General features: G+C 39.2%; 1 protein-coding gene across 4 annotated transcripts; it reads left to right on the plus strand.

The window, feature by feature from the left end:
• The first annotated feature begins 12,302 nt into the window (after positions 1 to 12,302).
• LOC130869993 (leukocyte immunoglobulin-like receptor subfamily A member 5) lies at positions 12,303 to 17,151 on the plus strand. 4 transcript variants are annotated; one of them, XM_057762541.1, is made up of 6 exons: positions 12,303 to 12,386; positions 12,556 to 12,591; positions 12,767 to 13,051; positions 13,189 to 13,494; positions 15,520 to 15,570; positions 15,707 to 17,151. In XM_057762541.1, the coding sequence occupies exons 1-6, from the start codon at positions 12,353 to 12,355 to the stop codon at positions 15,823 to 15,825; spliced, it is 831 nt and encodes a 276-aa protein (XP_057618524.1). In that variant the 5' UTR covers positions 12,303 to 12,352; the 3' UTR covers positions 15,826 to 17,151. The 4 variants fall into 4 exon arrangements, with proteins under 4 accessions (XP_057618524.1, XP_057618525.1, XP_057618527.1 ...); XM_057762542.1 differs by having other exon boundaries at positions 15,523 to 15,570; XM_057762544.1 differs by lacking the exon at positions 15,520 to 15,570.
• The last annotated feature ends 255 nt before the right edge of the window (positions 17,152 to 17,406 follow it).

Consider the following 17,406-nt stretch of genomic DNA (forward strand, 5'->3'; position numbering starts at 1 on the left):
GGGGTAACATGTGTTCATGAGTCTCAGCAGAAAGATCTGTTTTTCTCCTGTTTTATGCTTTGGTTTCTCTGCTCTGAGAAATTGCTGAAGTATTAATATGAAGCCAGAAAATATGATTTTATACAACAAAGCACTGTTAGATATTGAACTCTGGGTGGGTTTTGAAATGTGCTCAATGAAAAAGTGGAACACAAATTATCACTTATTGGGTGAGGAGATTGCTATGATGTATCCAGGCTAGACAGATCAACAGAGGCAGAAAGCAGCATCTGAGAAGCATGTTCAATGGAAATGAATGTGGAATTTGCACGTGGTTCTCTTGAGAATGGTGGCAATGTTCAGACTAGAGATGGATAGTTTTCTGAATGTACACTTCCCTAAGTGTCCAGTATCCTTACATTCCGTAAGTCTTTGCCTTTCTTCCAAGGATTCACTATTGCTTTTCATGTATCCTTGTAGGGGTGGGGGGCACGAATATAGGACATCAGTGAGCCATTATCACCACATTGGGTGTTGTAGTTTGGGTTCTTTTTTGAAGAATTAGAATACCAAATTAAAGTCTTTCATAACGTTTGATTGGCTGACCTTTCCTCTAACACTGAAATAAACTGTATCATTATCAGAGTCTGAGGGAGGAAGAATGGGGGCCATTACCTGAACCTTGATGAATGCTTTTCCCATAGCTTAATGAAAACCAGTGAATATCCTCCAGTGAGCATTAGTGCCTTGGTGTCATGAGATGTTGAGGGCCATAACACAAATATGGAAGATGGCAATTGATAATTCAGATGTCAACTCACCAGATGCATAATTGTGTGGTGGAGAGAACCTCATTCAAGCAAGGCTTATGACACCACTGACTATGGAAACCAACTGCTTCTGTCTGTAAATTCACATGTTCACAAACAACTGTGGAATTTCTCCATACTGTGACTTTTTATGTAATTTGTACATATAATCTCACGGTAACAACTCAATCTTATGGGCACAAATATCTATGGATAGTCAGAAAGATGACTTCTCATTAGTTTGTATAATTGCTTCATAACCAGATCTATAACCACGAGCACTGTAGGACCCTTAGGCCCTGTTTTTTATCACTGGCTCAAACTGGCATAAAGAAAACAATTTCCTCTCAGTTCTAAGATAAGCCAAATACAATTAATTGATTGAAAACCTCAAGAGCAAATTCAAAGTAGACTGAATGTCTCTATAAACAGATTGCAAGTCAGTCTTTCACAGATTATGCTCAAGGACAGAGATGCAGGTGTCTAATTTGCTGAATCAAAGTCTTTTAGACACAGAAGTGCTGTGCCAGCTTCTTCAGCCAGGCCTGGATGATAACAGAGACCAGCAGCTAGTTCCTACTCAATTCCTTAGCAATTAACACACTGCACAAACTTCTAACCTCAGTTTATGATACAAAATTCAATGCTCAGCTAACTAACTGCTTATGTTTAAGTCCTAAAATTTATATGGAGGACAAGGATAACAATACCTAATTAACCAAGTCTAGAGAGATTTACATGGGAAAAGTTTCACAGATTGCCAGGGGTACAAAAGATGGTCTGGCCTCACAGCCTTGATAGTCAGGGCTACAAAAAATGATCTTAACTCACAACTGTGAGTGAACAAGTTACAAGTTTTTGCCCTTCTGCTCCGGAGCTGCATCAGGATATGGAAATGCATTTTTAGGTTTGGGATGCCTTCAATTCCACTGCCCATGGAAGTTACCAAACACCATGTCCCCACTTATGTGTGGTTGTGATAAATGGCTCTGCTCATTGTTTTTGCTTCAAGGAATGCATTGTGATCATGAGAAGAAGTTTATGTAACCTTTTTTATTAAAAATAGTTTGTTGTTGAATATATATATAAAAGCTAGGTGAACAAAGAAGTTAGAGAGAATTGAAATAAGAGAATTGGAGCTATAGAATTGGAATTAGAGAATGAGAGCTGGGAATAAAAAGAGCATGACTCTCAGATAGTGTATGTCTTTTTCCTTTAGATAGATAGTAAATTTTCTTCATCCCTCAGTGCTCTGGAGGTATTCTGTTCTGCAGTTTGTGTGCAATTCTGGGAGCTGGACATCGGGCCTGTAGTGTCAGATGTGGAGCTGTGGTCTGGAGAATAGATGGACTGAGGGAAGAAACATAGTGAGGAGGTTTAAATGCACAGGCTAAAGAGGGGAGGTTCTCCTTTATAACAAAGTCAGAGGAAAAAATAGCTTAGTTGTTTATCACTACTTTGGGGAGCAGTCTCCATCAGCACAGGGCTCAATGGGCATCCAGACAGTAAGTACATATTATGATTATTTTTTTTATTTGAGGAGGATAAGGAGAAAAGACACACATTTTCTTGATGGTTTCTTTCAGAACTTTTCTTTCTTCTTTTTATTCTGATTCTGTATTCTTATCTCTGTCTGGAAATGTCCTTTTTGCCTCTCTTGATGTTTTCCTTCTAACTCTCTTAATGTTTTTATTTAAATTCTCTTATTCTTAACAATTCCCTTTTAATTCTATCTTTATTTGTACTTATTCTCTCATTATTGATGCTTTCCTTCTACTTCTTCTGTATTCTCTCTCTTTTTTTCTATAGGTTATATATTTCCACAAAATATTTTAGAAATTACAATGTGGTTACATTTTGTTTTCAATGAATGATTACACTGAATACAAGTAAGAAACAGCATGTTTTCTATTCCCTTCACATGATTAAACATTTTATGGATTGTAGATGAAAACAAATTATCCTCAAAAACCCACATACATACATACCCAAGCAAATTGTTCTAGATTAACAGGGTGTAAGTAAGAAAGCAGGATATTCTTCTTTGTCAGTTGTTTTACTGGTAGGCTGCATTTTGCAGTCACAAAAAAGACCAACCACTTTATTACTTATTTTGATAGGTAATCTTATAAAAAATGTTTTTTTTGTTTTTGTTTTTGTTTTTTGTTTTTCGAGACAGGGTTTCTCTGTAGCTTTGGTGCCTGCCCGGAACTAACTCTTGTAGACCAGGCTGTCCTCGAACTCCCAGAGATCCGCCTGCCTCTGCCAGAAAAAATCTTAAAGGAATAACAAGCCTCAATTTTTAAAAAATTCAATAATATATTTATACAATCTGTTATGTATCTGTAATATTATCAGCATTCAATATAAGGCAGTATGTAATCAACGTAGAAAAAATGATTGAGGTATTTTACATTCTGATTTCTATACTTAGCTTTTGAAATCTATAATATATTTGTACCTACAATATATCTCACTTAAGGACTTCTATGTTTTAAGTGCAGAAACTCATATACGTCCATTGATACCAAGAAAGGACACGACAACCATAATTAGCAAGACACTCCTTGAGATAACTCATTTCCCATGACAGGATATTTTCCATATGTTGTGCATTATTTATATGAAAATTCCATGAAAGCAGAGATTTAGGTTATGTCTCCAGCACCTAGAATAGTGCTTATCACCCAGCAAGGGCTCAACAAATACTTGTTGTACATGTAGCTTATCTATGAATGAAGGAGAAAACAATCCATAAGAAGTTGGGCAGGATGGCACATATAATCACAGTACTTGTGAAGTGGAGGGAGGAGGATCAGGAGTTCAAGGTCATCTTCAGCTACTTAAAGTTTGCTGAGGTCAGCTTTGATTACATAAGACTCTATCTCCAGAGAAGAAAAAATGCTGTGGTTGCCTTGTACCCTCCATGGGCCTCATATGGGCAGTCAGCTTCTGCCTCAAGATTTTTGTGATTGGAGTTCCTGTTGTCTATAAGACATCCAAATAGTTTGTTTCTTCAATTCCAGCCTTTCTTTTTTATACATTGCAATCAGTCAACTCTATTTTAAATCTGTAGGTTGCATACCCACTCATCACTATATTTTATATCAGGAGATTGAGGGCAAAAGTAGGTACAAGGAATTAACCATCACCTTTGTCCATCAGACAACCCTAGCAAGAAAGGTACATCAGCTAATGATAATTGGGACGCTTTGGTCTTGTTCCCTGACCTTCTCAAGTTCCTCATTCAAGTATGTGCCTTTCTAAATCTTTAGATTGTTTTCTTGAGTTTTTCACCACAAAGCTATTTGACAAAAACATCTTAGCCAAATTTCAAGCTATTTTCAGAGCTTTGTTTTAGCTATAATGCACTCCAAAACCAGTGAATATGTCTCCTCACATTGTAATTAATAGAATTTGGCCTGAGAAAGCAAGCTCCCTGGGAGCAGGAGCAGATCTAGTCCAGGGACATTGGTGGACCAGGACTGAGCCAATGACCTGGGCCAGAGCAGACCTGAGACAGCAAACTCCACAGAAACAGATACAGGGGAGCAACTGCTGAGTAAGTGAGTCAGAGCCAGAGACCACTGAGGGTTCAGATGAAAATCTGGAACCTTCAAGGGAGTAGACCTAAGCCAGGACCCCTGTGAGTCAGAGCGTGATTCTATGACCTCCAAAAAACTAGGCCTGAGCCAGGACCTCTGCAAGTCTGGACATTAATCTGTGACCACTGAGAGAATCAACAGGAAACAGAGATCTCTGTGGGTCCAGGCATGAGTCTGGGATCTCAGAGAGAGTAGGCCTGAACCAGGACCTCTGTGGGTCTGGGTATTGTTCTGGGACATCAAAGGGAATAGACAGGAACCAGAGGTCTCTGTGGGTCCAGGCGTGAGTCTGGGACCTTTGAGGGAGTAAGTCTGAGCCAGGTCTTCTGCCAGTCTGGGCACACCTGAGCCTGGGAACTCTGTAGGAGTATACCAGAGCCAGAGTCCTTTACAGGACCAACTCTAAGCCAGGGACCTCTGCAGGAACAGATTCAGATCATGTATATTTATAGAAACAGGTTTGAACTGACAACCTAGACTAGAGAAGGCCTGAGGCAGCAAACTCCAAGGGAGTGGAGCAAAGCCTGAGAGCACTGAGCAACCTCCAGGAACACAGAGTGACCAAAGGGGTAACTAGAACCATGGCACTGACTGTACTATGAGGAACAATCATCTGAACCTTGGATTCACTGGCACCTAAAAGATTAATCAACAGAATCACAGACAGCCCCCAAACACACTATTAGAGGAAAAGATGAGTAGAAAAGGTAAGAACATACACAAAACTACAAAGAGCAACATGACACCAGTCAAACCTAAAGACCCTACAACAGAAAGACTTGAACCAAATATAGATGAAGCAGAAGAAAATGACCTAAAAATAACTTCAGGAGAATGTTTGAAACTCTTAAAGAGGAAATGAGAAATTCCCTCAAAGAAATGGAAGAAAAGACAAACAGAAAATTGGAAGACATCAACAAATCCTTTAAAGAAAACCAAGAAAAAGAAATCAAACACATGAAAGAAACTATTCAATACTTGAAAACTGAAATAGAGAAAATAAAGAAAACACAAACTGAGGGAATTATAGGAACAGAAATCATGAGAAAACTATCAGGAACCACAAAGACAAGCATGAACAGCAGAATACAAGAGATGGAAGAGAGACTCTCAAGTGCTGAAGATACAATAGAGGAAATAGACTCGTCAGTCAAAGAAAGCATTAAATCTAACAAAAGCTTAACCCAAAATATCCAGGAAATATGGGACGACATGAAAAGGCCAAATATAACAATAATAGGTATAGAAGAAGGAGAAGTTCAACTCAAAAAGCACAGAAAATATATTTAACAAAATTATGGAAGAAAACTTTCCCAACCTAAAAAAAGATATGCTTATGAAGATAAAAGAAGCTTACAGAACACCAAATAGACTGGATCAAAAAAAGTCCCCTAGCCACATAATAATCAAAGCACCAAACATAAAGAGTAAAGAAAGAATATTAAGAGCTGCAAAGGAAAAAAGGCCAAGTAACATATTAAGGCAGACCTGTTAGAATGATTAAAAGAATTTGAGTCAGCCTGACTCCTGGGACTCAATTGTTTTCCTTAATCATTAAACTAAGCCATGATATATATGACTTTTCAATTGAAATTCATGTGTGCTAGCCATCTGACACTTTCTTGTTCAATTTTTAAATCATCAAAACTTTATTTAAACTAATATTATTATTTATCATTTAGCCAGTACAGCTTAAGAAAAAAAATCATCTTCATTATAATACACAGGTAAAAATTCCCAAAAGAATTTCCATGAGATAAACACATTATATTGCAGGCAGGCAGTGGGGATCTCCCCACTCCCATTCATACCATGACAGATACTAGAAAAAGATGGCAACAACAAATATATAAGGGCGTAGCAGAAGCAAAAGACATTCTGGAGTCTGTGGTCTCAGGGCCTTGCCTATGTGGTATTAATTCATTAGGGATTTTCCTCCTGGTTGGTGGATTGACACCTTGAACTTCAATTGTCAGTTGCTGTTCCTCTGACATGGCCACTGGCATTTGTTGTGCAGTTCAGAGCGATCAGTCATGGAGTCATTTACAAACAAGACAAAAACAGACTTGGTTGTTTTTGTGTGTGTAGCATAATAATCAAAGATTTGAAGAAGTGTAGCTGGGAGAGGTTGGAAGAAGAAAAGGGAGGAGAAAGTGATGTAATTCTATTTCAATTAAATATGCATTTCACAAAATTTAAAGCAAGAGAAGGGGACTCTCTTTTGTGACCAGAAGAAATAAATAAAAAGCAAGTAAAAATTGCGTTCAGTTCATAAAGTAGGTGACCTCTCCTCAGTGAGCCAGCTAGGACTTGTGAACATCTTTTTAACAGGAAAGAAGTAGAAGGGACCACTCAGCTCCCCATACTTCCAGTTTCAGTTTTAGGGATCAATTTCCTACAATGTTACTCTGCAATATCTCTGTCATTTGATCATTGGCACAATCAAGACTCAGTGTGACTCAAGATGTCCTATTGCTACCATCACTTCAATCACCTCTTGTTCTATACTAGGCCTCTGTCCTCAATGAATTCCATTCCATTCACTGCTTTAGAGCCTCTTATGAAAACCTTTTCTGGTCCTCATGATCCACAATGCTTATTCCTTTTACAGGACTCCATTTTCCTGAAATATTTCAAGACTTCTCATCTTGAAATCCATAGCCAATTGAGTTAACCTTTCCCACAATGAACCTTGTTTATCACCACAAGGCAAGTGATTTACCAGTGTAACAGTTTTTCAGGAAATTGGGAGTCAAACTACCTCAAGATCCAGCAATACCACTCTTGGGACTATACCCAAAAGATGTTCAATCATACTACAAAAGTATTGTTCAACCATGTTCATAGCAGCACTATTTGTAATAGCCAGAACCTGGAAACAACCTAGGTGCCCATTAATAGAAGAATGGATAAAGAAGGTATGACAATATACATTTTAGAGTTCTACTCAGTGGTAAAAAACTTGAAATCTGGATGCAAATGGATGGAAATAGAAAACACTTTACTGAGTGAGATAACCCAAACCCAAAAAGATGAATATGGTATGTACTCACCCATAAGTAGATTCTAGCCATAAACAAAGGACATTGAGCCTATAGTTCATGATCCTAGAGAAGCTAAATAAGAAGGTGAACCCAAAGAAAAACATATATTTATCCTTCTGGATATTGGAAATAGACAAGATTGCAGGGCAATCTTTTTGGATTGGAGCATGGAGTGGAGGTGGGTTGGGGGAAAGGAAGATGGGGAGAGAGAAGGGAGAAGGGGAAGATTGGGGGAAAGGGATAGTTGAGATGGAGGAAGGGTGGATATGGGAGCAGGGAAGAAGATATCTTAACTAAGGGAGCCATTTTAGAGTTAGCAAGAGACTTGGATCTAGAGGGGTTCCCAGGTGTCCAAGGGGATGTCCCCAGCTAGGTCATTGGGCAGCAGAGGAGAGGGTGCCTGAACTGGCTTTGTCCCATAGCCAAACTGATGAATATCTTGCATATCACCATAGAACCTTCATCTGGCGATGGATGGAGATAGAGACAGAGACTCATCTTGGATCACTGGACTGAGGTCCCAAGGCCCAGATGAAGAGCAGAAGGAGGGAGAACATGAGCGAGCAAGTCAGGACTGCGAGGGGTGCATCCACCCACGGAGATGGTGAGACTGATCTAATGGGAGCTCACTGAGGCCAGCTGGACTGGGTCTGAATGAGCATGAGATAAAACTGGACTCTCTGAATGTGGCTGACCATGAGGGTGGACTGAGAAGCCAATGATAATGACAGAAACCCCAACCAGCAAGCCACCATGTTACAGAATGGTGCCCCCGTGGATAACTGTACCTGAGAAAGCTTGGGGAAGAATAGAGTAAAGCATGTTGTCTTGGTAGCAGCAATTTCTCGGGTCCGCTCTGCTTGTTAGAGACAAGCAAGTGCTCTCATTTAAGAGAGGCTTCCTGACTCAGCTTTAGCTGCAAAACCCTGCATCTCTTTAAAGAGGTCCTGCCACAAAACACTTAAATGGTATTTAATTAAATGGTATTGACAAATAGCTGACCACATGCTTTTTGGATTTTAGCCGTAGCAGGAAAAAAGCTGTGCTGTTTTTTTTTTTTTATCCAGAATGGCGAACTGTTTAATTCCATTACAACCGTGAATCCATTAAAAATTGCATAACTTATTTCCATTCAGCTGTGCTGTTTTAAAATGCCAGCTTTCTGGACCATCCTGCCAGGACAAACTCTGACTCTTTCAGGCAGGCAGTCTGACTACGGAGCATTTGAATGTGGTTTGTGAGCAGAATGCTGCAGCTTGCTTGCTGGCGGGAACCTTGAAACACCATAGAGCTGTGGCAATAAACATGGCTCCAGCTGGTACCTCCACCATGAGCCTGGAATCTCACAAAGGTAAGGAATGGGCTGGATCCAGCCATCAAAGCCACAGCTTTAATCCTATTCATATTCCTTAGTAAATTAAAGACTCATGTGGTCAGAAAAATAGAGAGATATACAGTGAAATAGATTCAAGGATGAAGGAAACCTTTAAATGGTTTAATGTGTGTTTAAAAATATATGCAGGCTAAAGGTTAAAGTCCTTAAAATAAAAAAGAGAGTAGTTGGGTGTGGTGGTACACACCTTTAATCCCAATGTTTGTGAGGCAGAGAGACCTCTGCAAGTTCAAGATGTGGCACTCAACTTCTCCCTCCAACAACAAATTTTCTAAAAGAAGCATGTGGATTTTTCACTAGGGGAAGTATAAAAACCACAGCTTCCTTGGATTGTTTCAAGTCTTTAGTAAATCAGTATTCTCTTGTGAGTTTCAGAACTGATAGGATGGGGTTAATACCATAGTCCCTGTCTTAGTAGTTGTTCAGTTGGAAGTTATAATTTCTTCCTGGCTTACTAGTGGGATATTATTACTTTATGAGGGAATTTCTAAGGATCTCAGAGTTTAATTTGAACTTTATAGTTATGCCCTGCTAGGATGGTATGCATATCAGGGCCAGAGACGTTTTTAATTTCCCTCTGGAGACAGAGTTTGATCATTGAGTATCCAGATCTTAAGATGATGCTGAGCTTGGTCATAATAATTTTTCGTAATAAGGGAACAGGGAATGAGGCAAATTAGAAATCAGGAAATAAGAGTTTAATAATATTTTTAAGCTAAAAGAAGAATAAGGTAACATCTCTGCCTTCCACTCCATTGACAGCTGTGAAACCAGAGGGGATGACTATCTGCAGAAACAGTTAACAATCAGTACTCTTCCCTGAATCAATTCCATAGGAAATTGAATTTGCTTGCTTGTGATTGCCAGAGTAACCCAGAGATCCTCAGTGGGTTCATCATCATCCTTTTATTCCATTGCCATCAGGTTTAGTAGTTACCTAGTTCCATTGGAACTTGAGGGTTACCTTTGACCCTCTTATTGTTAAACATTGAGACTCTCATTTCCCAGACTATTGCAATTTCTATATTCAAGGACCCCAGTACTCTGTTTCTTTGGTGATATAATCTGTGATATTTCTCATCTAGCTACAGAGAAATTTTCACAAGCTTATATCAAATATATGAAACATCTTATTGATTATATTAGTTACTTTTCTACTTCTACGAAAAAACTCTATGGCAAAGGAAGCTTATAGAAGTATGCATTTAATTTCAGAGGATTAAAAGGCAAAAGCATGGTGGCAGGAACAACTGAGAGCTCACATCTTGACCTGCAAGAGAACACTGGCAATGACATGAGGTTTTGGAATTTCAAAGCCTGCTCCCAGTAACATGCCTCTTCCAAGAAAGCTGTAATTCATTATCTTTCTCAAACAGTTCAACCCATTGAAGACCAAGTATTTAAATATGTGAGCCTATGGGGCCCATTATTATTTAAACCAGCACATTGATTATCCTTCTTTTATTTCTCATGCACACACTGAATCACGTTACTTGGATGGGTACATCAATTTCCAGGAATTTATCCTTATAATGAATTATCACCCTGAGGGACAGGTGCAACCTCTCCTTTAACTCTTATTTAGAGAGTAGCACAACACATGTGCCAATTGGAGGATGTTGAAAAGCCACAGTCAACACCAAGAAAGAGGCCATGATTTATGGGACAACTCCATTTAACCAAAGTATTTATGTTTCACAAAGCTGGAGACATCCAGCATCTAAAGGAGAGAATCTAAAGGGGGCCCAGTCTGAAAAAAATCAACCTCACCCTGCTCTTCTCTCACATAGAATGCTTGTTTTGGGGAAAATCAGACCAAAAACTGCAATTTATTCTACATTGTAAGTCATCATGGTTCTCTATTCTGTCCATTTATGCTTGCGGTGGCCTGTAGAATGAGTTCTGGTACTATTTCCAGATCTAGATGATCTTTTTAAAAGTCATTGGTTTAAAGAGGAATTCCAATTTCTGCATGGCATGGGAATACTCCAGGACTCTTGACTCTGGAATCCCAAGTGATTTTCATTGGAGGTATTCCTTTTCCTGGCTCCCCAGCATTCCCCAGCTCTTTCTCACTGAAAAAAAAAAATGGAGTTGCTCTATTACATGGTTTTGTTCCTGGATTACAGATTGTTTGGCCTCTGCTTTGAAAGAACTTTCTGTTCTGTTTTGTTCTCTTTCACAACCCAAATGCTGTCTCATTCAATGGTGCCTTTCAGCTCAGTCAGCTTAGTTTAGTTCAGTTCAGATCAGTCATAGTTAGTTATTTAATGTACTGTGGTGTCTCATTTATTTCAGAGTTCTGTTAGAATAGATAAAATGAGCTCTACTTTAGTCAAAATGTCCTCATGGATGTTCTGAAAAAGGGTTGTGATGATCTTTAAAACCCTATGAAACTAAATTGAAGCATTATTATAACCAAGCCATGCTTCTTTATGTTTTGGGCTCCAGGAGAAATGATCAATTACTGTGCTCTATATTATAATGCCATTTTACAACTAGAGTTGGTTTCCAAGGCTTGGGGAAAAGGGAAATATATTAACCCTACACAGAAAACTCTATTTCCCTACCTTTCAACATTCGCTTAAGGAAGTTTCTTCTAAGCACTAGCATATTCTACCTTGTTTGTGCCAAATGGGTGGTATCTGAATTACTGCAATTGTTCTATGTCTGCATTTGTCTCTAAAATGGGATGAGTCAAGACTTCACTTGCCTTAGAATTCCTGAAAAAAAGAAAGATAAACAACAGACAGCCTGTCCTTAGAACCTCTCCTATACCACCCAGATGCTTAAAAATTGTCCTTAAAGGGTTGTCTTTGCTCTCACACCTTGACATCGTCGTCTGCTCCACCTCTCATACTAGTATTATAGATCCCATAGCAACAAGCAGACAACAGGAAGTGGAGACAAACCACATGGTGAATCAGCATGACTTCAGATAAAATTGTTTAGAGACAAGGGACATGAGGCATTCAAAGTAAGCTCAAGTTATCCATGGTGAAACATGCTTGTGATTTCAAACAATGACACACTGTATTACACGCAGTGGAGATCTCTCCATGTCCACTCACACCATGCTAGATACCAGAGAGACAGAGAACTGCAGCAAACATGTAAAGGCACAGCAGAGAATTCTGGGGTCTGCAGTCCCGTGGCCTTGCCTAAATGAGATGGGCACATCAGAGGATTCCCTTCTGGTGGGCTGACATCTGAACTTCAATTGCAACTTGCTGCTCCTCTGGCATGGTCAATGACAGTTCTTGTCCTCAGTGAAGTTGGGGTAGATATCATCTCTATAAAAAAGTACTAGAGAGCCTGAAACCAACACAAGGCATAGTACTGGGGAAATGAAAGCCAGTTGCATGGGAAGATACTTCCTTTTCCTGTGGTGCTGAAGAAATGGCCATCATGTGATGGGGAGTACTGGATTCCATAGGCCACACCTTGTATTGCTTGTCCATATGGCCAGACACTCCGGCCCTGCTGCTAAGCACAGTTGTGTAGCCACAGGAAGGAGATGCCATGACTATTGCCTTCACTGCCCTGCTCTACCTTGGTGAGATATCAATACTGGACAGGGATACTGTGATCTGGTGGTGGTGGTGAACATGCCTCAAAGCTAGACCCTGATTCATCAGGAAACCCTAGGGGTGCAGGAACTTCTGGACAGGGGAGGATCTTCTCTGATTTGAGGGGCAAAGGTCACACAGAAAATTCTCTTTCAGGGCTGAGCCTGATCCCCATGACATATGTACCAGCAGGTGAGTGTGGCTAATGACGCCTCTCCTGTAGATCAGGAGCAAATCCTTGACCAGGGATTGCGGGGGAGGGGGGATGATAAAGAACTACAGATGTGAACTACTCAGAGGTTTTTGGGACTGAGAGATGAGATTAGGGTGCCTATGCCCTGTGACCAAGCTGCTGATTTCTTTGCAGAAAGTATGGACAAACCCACACTCAGAGCTCAGCCAGGCTCCGTGATGACCAGGGGCATGCAATTGACCATTTCATGTGAGGGAACCTCTAGCGCCCAGGAATATTATCTCTATAAAGAGGGCAGTCCAGATCCCTGGCAACGACAGAGCCCTCTGGAGCATGGGAACAAGGCCGAGTTCTTCTTCCCGTCCTTTCATGAGAACCATGCTGGGAGATATCGCTGTTACTATAGGACCCACACTGGCTGGTCAGAGCGCAGTGACTTTCTGGACTTGATGGTGACAGGTAAGTGAAAACCCAGTTTCTCCATTCCAAGGTTCTGTCCTCAGAAGAGTATCTTTCCTTTGCTTGAAAAGTCCCAATTCTGGAGGGTAAATCCTAAGGTGCTGGTTCTTTTAACAGGATGCTATCTTCTTCTCTAGGATTCTACAGAAAACCCAGTCTATCAGCCCTGTCCAGCCCAGTGGTGAGATTTGGAGGAAATGTAACTCTCGAGTGCATCTCACAGCTTGGATATGATGGGTTTTCTCTGACTAAGGAAGAACAACAGAAAATCTCTTGGACCCTAGACTCACAGTACATATACTCTAAAAACAATTTCCGGGCACTGTTCTCTGTGGGTCCTCTGACCTCCGGACATAGGAGGACATTCAGATGCTATGGCTATTACTTGAGTAAACCCCAGGTGTGGTCAGAACCCAGTGATCCTCTGGAGCTCCTGGTCTCAGGTGAGGAAGCCCAGCTTGTGTACTGAAAGATAGTTCATCTGACAAAATACCTAGGGATCTGGAACTCTGAAAATCCCATTGACACAAAGCACGAAGGCAATAGGACCCAAGATAATGAAACTGAAAGAGGAACTGAGAGTGAAACATGAGTTGCCTAGAAGACAGGTGATCTTTCTGTAGCTCTAGTGTTCCTTCTGCTATTCACGGATCAGCTCAATGATCTCCATATAACCATGTAATAGATGGATACATATGTATATGATAGTTGTATATTATATGCATTATATATGATTTTATATACCTGTAAATCCAGATACTCATTGGAGAGAAAACATGGTATTTATCTATTTTCTATTTATGCTGTTTAATATATTTATCTCCATTTGCAGCCAGGTTTTAAAAATATTCCTGCACAAATAATTTTTCCTTCAAATAAATAAATCTAAAATTGCATGGTTACAATACACTTATTCATATACAAGTATAATATTATTTTGTTATGTTCACATGTATTTATAATTACAGAAATCAATCTACAATTTTATATGGTTATGTGTATATATATGAATATATATAAATGTAACTTATTAATATATGAGTGTTACATTTAAATCATTTCTACCTTTTCCATTCTTCCTTTCACTCTTTCTGTGTTTTTCAAACCCTTTTAAATTTGGCCTCTGATTTTTAACTGTTATTCTTATACACAAGACACACAAGCACACGAACACATAAATGCACATCTTACAGCCTAGCTTGAGATTCTTTTGATTCTTCCATTTTCTAGCCTTGTCTCCAAATGATTTTATCTGAAGACCTCACAGATTCACCATGTGGTTTGTCTCCACTTCCTTTTGTTCACTAGTTGCTATCTGATTTTATTAGTTTGACTTGACCCCAGGACATACAGAGGAACAAGAGACTATAGAATCCAGGTGGTTAATATTTTGGTCTTCTTTAAGCAATCATACTTTTGAAATTTCATGGGTGTAGCTTCCCTCTCTTGCCTAGAAGTCTCTATTGTGTAGCAGTAATCTTGTTCCTCTGGCTGTTGTAACCTTCCTATCTCTCTTACTCAATGTTCCCTATATTTTATACACACAGTTTGTGTTGTAGGAGTACCCATTTGGACTGGGCACACCAAGCCATCTTATTTCTGTTTTGACCAGTTGTGAATTTTTATACTCATCTTCATCTGTAGAAACAGATGCTTCTTTGATGAGGGGATACAGCTAAACTTACTTGTGGGTATAAGGATAAACACTTAGAATGAAGTCAGAAATCACACTGGTTTAGGAACATGGCAGTATTGGTTTCTAATCTACAGTCCATAACCTCTCCAGATATGGGTACAAGTAATATATTTAACATCCATTTTAGTGTCATATTCTTTGATGGTTTAGCTTACCTACTTATGAGAACATATCTACTTCATGGACATTGTGAGCACATCTTTAAGTTCTTGTGATCTCATTGTTTGTACTACTAATGCTGTGATGATTATAGAATGAGATGTTAAACAGAAGCATCATGGGAACTGGGTGACTTGAATGCAGGCAGAGAACTCAGACTGTCATTATTTTGTGTAACTCATATTCATGGGACCCCGATGACAAGACATTGTCTGCATCTTGGGCTCTCAGCCAGTGAATGAGTTCAAACCAATTTCTAGGGGAATTAGCTTCCAGGATTCTATACTACAGCAGAACTTGGATCATAGGAAGGCGTTTATATTTTAAACTGGGAGGCTGTATTTTTCCATCTTAGCTTTTTGAAAAACAATGCACTTGGTTCCAATGAAGTTCATTGGCCACAAGTTCTAAACTCAGAGCATTGTCAGGCTGAAAAAAATCAAGCAAAAGCCCAGGAGAAAGCCTACTATAGCAGAGAAATGGTTTGTTCCAGTTCTTTATTATATTTTGTGATGAGTATAATATGCATTTCTAAGGAATAGTAATACACATCTTTGCAAAAAGAACAGTTCTCTTGAGCACTTCACACATTGATAATACCTTTGTTTCTCAGAAGTGCCTGAGACCACCAGTCAACCACAAAACATGTCAGAAACCACAATAGGTGAGTAAGGAAAATTTTGGTTTGGCATGGATACAGAAGGTCAAATTGTATACACAAGAGGGAGCTACTCAGAGTGGAAATACAGTTACATTCTGGTGCTTTGGTTGGTCCTCACCTGTTTGTCCATAATCTCCAGTCTCACAGCCTCAAGATCACACAGTGGAGAACATCATTCGGATGGGCATTTCTGGTTTGATTCTCACAGTACTTGGGATTTTGCTGTTTGAAGCTTGCTACAGCCGGAGAAGACCTTGACTGGATCCTAGAAGTGAAGACGAGAGATGGCCACAGGCTTGCATTGTTACTATCTGAAAAATAAATTTGTGGATTTTTGGTTTTTTTTTTATAAGAAAATTCAATGTTTAATATTGGGAATCACTTGTGAGAAAAGATCCAGGAATCAAATATGTTTTGGATGCAGGAAAGGATCTAACTGTTGAGTTGGAAAACTCTTCCAACATCACATTAAGACTTGTATCCTCTACCTTGCTGTGGACTTTGAGAACTTTTTCTCCCCTCCCTATTTAGAGGGGAACTTATTGTCCCATTAGTGAAGTTTGGTCCTGAACTTTGTATATCTTCTCCTTTCTCAAGTTTCTTGTCATACTGTATTATAAATTATCATATTCCCTATTATGAGCATCTGCTTTTGTGGATGTTTTTATACTAGGAACAAGGAATTTGACAGAATAACAACAACAAAAATATTAATGGACACAATTCAGATTCCCAAATGCTAAAATAACTGAATATAAATGATGTCCCCAAATTCCGTACTCTCACTTAGGTATCCTACTACCCACACTCATTGTGATGTTTTTGTTAATTTATAAAAAGTTACTGTCTAGTTTTAAAGGAACTATCAGTGGGACACTGTTCATACAGTTTCAAAAATATTATTTTTTAAAATGCTGCTCTATGACATTTGCTGACTGATGTGTATAATGCTTTGCATAAATACCTTGTAATCCTGTATTCCAAGGTCAGTCAGATCCATGAAGGGAGCAACAAGGAGTATTGAAAATAGCAGACATGACCACCTTTGCTCTCTTTGCCTATTTCTATGTGAGGAGGCAGAACACCACCAAATGCTGATAAATCTTTGCATTCTCACAATAAAAGATATTTGTTTAGCCCTCGATTGATTATTGAAATATTTGAGATCCATGAAGAGGGGACACATGTTTTATGCATCCCAGCTGTTTTGTTAAGGTCAATTTGTACATTTCATTTTTACCATCCCTTGTTATTGTTAATTGTGTGAAAACTGGAGTATGTACTTGGGGCTCTGAAGATGCAAAAACCAATGGAGATAAAACTAAGATACTGTCAGGAAGGAGATGGTGAGCATGAGGACTTAATCAAGTCAGCACAGAGTATAAAGAGCCTGGAGAGACCTTCATAGCTCCTGAACTTTTAATATGTTTCTTATGCATTATCTTCATTAAGGTGATTGATGTGGGAAGTCCCATTTTAACTGTAGTAGGAACTATTTTTGGGACAAGGAGATATTGGTTTGTATAAAATGAAGAAGTGAACTCAGCACCAACATGTAATCATTCATCCTTCTCTGTTTCTTGTATGTGGATATAAAGCTTCTGGATGCTTCAAGGTTCTGTTGACTTGGTATCTCTTAATCAACTGTACTCTGGAGCTGTGTGCTATATAAGTATTTTCTGCATTAAGCTGCTTCCACTTCCTACTTATGTATTTTATCACAGTAGCAGGAAATGTAACAGAGAGAGATCCTTGACCCCCTCATTTAACAATATTTGCATGTTGACCACTAGGGTTATGCCTGTTTTGTACAGGCAACCACACTTACTATGAGCACAT

This window comes from Chionomys nivalis, chromosome 2 (genome assembly GCF_950005125.1).
Source record: "Chionomys nivalis chromosome 2, mChiNiv1.1, whole genome shotgun sequence".
NCBI classification, from domain to species: domain Eukaryota; kingdom Metazoa; phylum Chordata; class Mammalia; order Rodentia; family Cricetidae; genus Chionomys; species Chionomys nivalis.

Excerpts from the sequence above, each read along its gene's own strand:
- LOC130869993 (XM_057762541.1), top strand. The coding sequence starts at position 12,353 with ATGACTATTGCCTTCACTGCCCTGCTCTACCTTG. Across the intron at positions 12,387-12,555 it reads CACTGCCCTGCTCTACCTTG|GGCTGAGCCTGATCCCCATG; the intron begins GTGAGATATCAA and ends ATTCTCTTTCAG. Across the intron at positions 15,571-15,706 it reads CATGTCAGAAACCACAATAG|TCTCACAGCCTCAAGATCAC; the intron begins GTGAGTAAGGAA and ends CATAATCTCCAG.